A 4,439-nucleotide genomic window follows, 5' to 3' on the forward strand; every position below is an offset into this window, starting at 1 on the left:
TAAATTTTTTTTTTTTTTTTTTTTTTTTGTCTTATGTTTGGCTAATGTGTATACATTTTCTAAAATGATATATAATATTTTTTTTTTTTTTTTTTGTTAATTTTTTTATATTATTGGTATTATATATTCATATATATATAGACAATTAATGAAAGTTGTAAAAGCTTACATTTAATATTTCTTTTTAATTTCATTAAAATATACACATATATATATATATATATATATATTGTGGATATAACTTATTTAAAATTATCTTGTAAAATAATTTACAGAAGTTATAAGATTCCTTAGAGAGAAATAATGAATATATGAATATATGTATATATATTACATGTGTATAAAAGTTTCAAAATATTACAAAAAATGTTAAGTTGCAAAAAAAATTTTTTTGAGAAAAATTGTTTAAAATATTTAAGTTTTCTTTACAATATAAAGAGTTATCATGCAAGTAATAAAAAATCAGTTAATAAAATATACACACAAAAAAAAATAATTAAAAGGGATAAACTATTAGGTAATGTTAAGCCATTTATAAATGAAAAATATGATAAACCAGAACCAACAGTAATAGCTTATTATTTAAATAATTCTTTAAATTTAAATATTTTAAAAAATGCATATGAAAATGTTGGTTCAAAGGTTTTATATAAAGAACCATATTTATATGTTGAAAGTTGTGAATATTTTGAACAACAAAATAGTTCCGCAGTGTTTTTTAAAAATGGTTGTATTGTAATATGGAATATGAATAAAAAAAATATAAAAAAATTTTTAAATTTTTGTAAAAATTATTTAAAATTAGATGATAACATAGAAACTTACGATTTTGAAGAATTAGAAGTACAAAATGTGAATAATAAAAGTTATGTAAATAATTCTATCATTTATTTAACTAACAACAATAATAGAACTACCGACAAAATTTCTTTTTCATTTGGACTTTTAAGTGCTGTTAGGTTAAATAATCTAGAAAAGAAAATTGAAAATAAATTATTATTAGAAAATAATAATATAGATATTTTAAAAAAAAAAATTAAATCAAGCAATTTAGATTTATTATCAAAACAATTATTTTCTTCAAAAATTACTTTACATAATTTAAGATATGAACTAAATATTGAGCAAGATATTCTAGATGTTCCAGAATCTTTATGGGAATTAGAATATCAGAAAAAATTATTTTTAAATATTCTAAATATTTTTGATATAAAACAAAGAGTTGATTTATTAAATCATAGATTAGGTTGGACTTTTGATTATTTAAATTCTTTCCTAGATTATGTTAATCAAAAACATTCTTCAAGATTAGAAAGAATTATTATCATAATTATTGGCTTAGAGTTAATCTTAGGTATTATGCAAATGATTAAAACATTTGAATTATAATTTACAAAAAAAGAAAAAAAAAATATTTATAAATTAAAATAAAATGAAAAATTAAAGTATATCAAATAAGAAATAAAAAATTAAATATTAAAAATGAAAAAAATAGAAGTGAAGGTATATTAATATGTATAAATTATTTATATGTTAAACGATTCTCTATATTTGCTCTGATTAAAATGTTATATTTTAAAACTTGTAATTCTGGTATTTATAACTACTAGAAGGTTTTAAATAAATAAGTATTCTTATAAAAGGTAAGGAAATATTTTTTAACCTTTTATATTTTAATAAAATTCATACTTCTAATTAATATTTTATGTTTCTCTTTAAAATGAATTTTTTTTTTTTTTTTTTTTTTTTTCCTTTTCCTCATTAGTAAAAATATAATTTCATTAAATTTTTTTTTTTTTTTTTTTTTTTTTTTTTTTTTTTTTTTCCATTATCTTGTTAGATTTTAATATTCCTTTTATTATTTTTAACTTTTATTTTTAATTTCTTCAATTACGAAAATTATAAGTTATATCCCATGAAGGTAGAACTGTATTAATTGAGCAATCGTCAGGTAAATATGGAGGAAGTCCTTCTGGATATTTTATACTTTTATTAGGATGATAACTATCTATACTTTTTTGTTGACTTACTGATTCATCATATAAAAAATCAGTATTTCTTTTTTTATAGATAGTTTTTAATACATATTCTTTTATAGCTAGATTTACACTTTCTTCATCAATTATTAACAATTCATTATAAATTTCCTTTTTATTTATATTTCCATTTAAATGATAGTCATTACATACCTTATTTTTACTTTTTTTATCATCATCATTATTATTATTATTATTATTTTTAATATTATGATTAAAATCTTTATCACTATTCATATTATTATCATCATTTTTATTATTATTATCACAATTCATATTATTTTTACTCACATTACTATCATCATTATTATTATTATCATTATCACAATTCATATCGTTATTATTCACATTACTATCATCATTATTATTATTATCACAATTCATATTATTTTTACGCACATTATTATCATTATTATTATTATCATTATCACAATTCATATCGTTATTATTCACATTACTATCATTATTATTATTATCACAATTCATATCATTATTACTCACATTACTATCATTATTATTATTATTATTATTATTATTATTATTATTATTATTATTATTATTATTATTATTAGTATTAGTATCAGTATTAGTATTATTAGTATTATTATTATTATTATCATCATCATTATTATTATCATTATTTCTATTATTATCATTATTATTATTACTTAAACTAATATTATTAGTATTAGTACTAATATTATTAAATGGATTATTATTATCTGTATTAATATTATTAATTGAATTATTATTATTTATACTATTATTAGTACATGTAATATTATTATTACTACTATAATTATCAGTATTAATATTGTCATTATCATTAGTATTTTTACATACATCATGAATATTTACATTATCATTATTAAAATTATTGTTATAATTATTAGTAGTAGTATTATTAATATCAATAATTTTATTACTAATATAATGGTTATTAACAACATATTTTGGATTGCTAGTTTCTTCATTACAGCTACTGTTTATTTTCTCACTTATTCCATCCTTATCAGTTTTTTCATCTTTAATCTTCATATTTCCATTAGCAAAATTATTATTTGTTGATTTATCAGAAGTATCACATAATTTATTTGAATAATTATTAACTTCATTAAAATCTTGGACATTTATTTTACATTCGTTTAACTTATTTGTATAGATTAATTTGCATGTTTCTTCATTCATTTCCTCATTTTCATTTTTTTTATTAAAAAAATTATCATTTGTATTTATTTTCACATTGCTATGAATTTTATCTACTTTGTTTTTATTTATTATATCATTATCATTATTTTTATATAAAGAATAATCTTTTTCTATTTCTAAATTATTATCATTCGATGTCTCTTTATCTTTATTATTACTTACACTATCAAAAGTTTCTTGAAATAATTTTTCATTATAACTTTCTTCATTTGAATTATCTATTAAACTATTAGGAAATTTTATTTCATTCATCTTTTCGTCTTTTTCATTCTTTATACTATTATGGATATTTTTATCTCTTTCTATATTATCCTCTTTTGTATTGCAATTTATTTTGTTCATATTTTTACCTAACTCATTTTCTTCATTAATATCTTTATTTCCTGTATGAACATTATCATTTGAATTTTCAAAAAGTTGCTTCTCCTTTTTCTTTTGTATATATTTTGCATTTCTTAAAACTTGAAGTGTTTCATTTTGTATGATATCTATCAAAAAATGATTTATTTTATAATCATATTTATTAATATTAAAATTTTTTAATAAATTTTCAATTTCTCTTTCAATATTTGGCATTATATTACAAGGTTCATGAATCACATTATAACCAGCTTTTGACTTATTTTTATAACAGCTTTTCTTTTCTTTCATTATGTAATTTTATAAAATATTAAAACAAAAACAAATATTTATATATTTATAATAAATTTTAAAAATATATATTTAAAAAAAAAAAAATAATATATTTAATTTTTCATTAAAAATATTTAAGAAGTTTTTTTTTATGTTTTCAAAAATATTTCATATAGGAGACTCCACTTTTACACGTAAAAAAAAGAAAAAAAAAAAAAAAAAAAAAAGAGATAAAATACTTTAGTTATATAAAATAGTTAAAGTTTTTTTTAAAAAATTTATAATATTTACTCAAGTTTTTCAATTTTTATAAAAAAGTAGAAGTTTTATCAAGTTTAAAATATTCATTTTTAAATTGTTTAAGAATTAAATTTGTTGAAATTTTATATACGGTGAAAAAAAAGTTATATAATAAATTCAACAGAGTATATATATATGATAATAAAAAAGAAGGTAAAATAAATTAAATATAAGAAATAAGAATTTAAATAATTTAATGATGATATTTTGTTACAAAAATATAATATTAATGGAAAAAAAAAAAAAAAAAAAAAAAAAAAA

The 4,439-nt window shown here is 16.5% G+C and overlaps 2 protein-coding genes across 2 annotated transcripts; one reads left to right on the forward strand and one right to left on the reverse strand.

The window, feature by feature from the left end:
- Window positions 1-366: 366 nt before the first annotated feature.
- Window positions 367-1,389, forward strand: PGAL8A_00492000 (conserved Plasmodium protein, unknown function; the record flags this gene model as incomplete). The annotated part of the gene is made up of 1 exon (XM_028673718.1): window positions 367-1,389. One exon carries the CDS (start codon window positions 367-369, stop codon window positions 1,387-1,389), a length of 1,023 nt encoding a protein of 340 aa, XP_028530143.1.
- A 497-nt stretch (window positions 1,390-1,886) lies between these two features.
- Window positions 1,887-3,896, reverse strand: PGAL8A_00492100 (conserved Plasmodium protein, unknown function; the record flags this gene model as incomplete). Its single annotated transcript, XM_028673719.1, has 1 exon — window positions 1,887-3,896. One exon carries the CDS (start codon window positions 3,894-3,896, stop codon window positions 1,887-1,889), a length of 2,010 nt encoding a protein of 669 aa, XP_028530144.1.
- Window positions 3,897-4,439: the final 543 nt, after the last annotated feature.

Source organism: Plasmodium gallinaceum, assembly GCF_900005855.1.
Source record: "Plasmodium gallinaceum strain 8A genome assembly, contig: PGAL8A_v1_141, whole genome shotgun sequence".
Lineage (NCBI taxonomy): Eukaryota > Apicomplexa > Aconoidasida > Haemosporida > Plasmodiidae > Plasmodium > Plasmodium gallinaceum.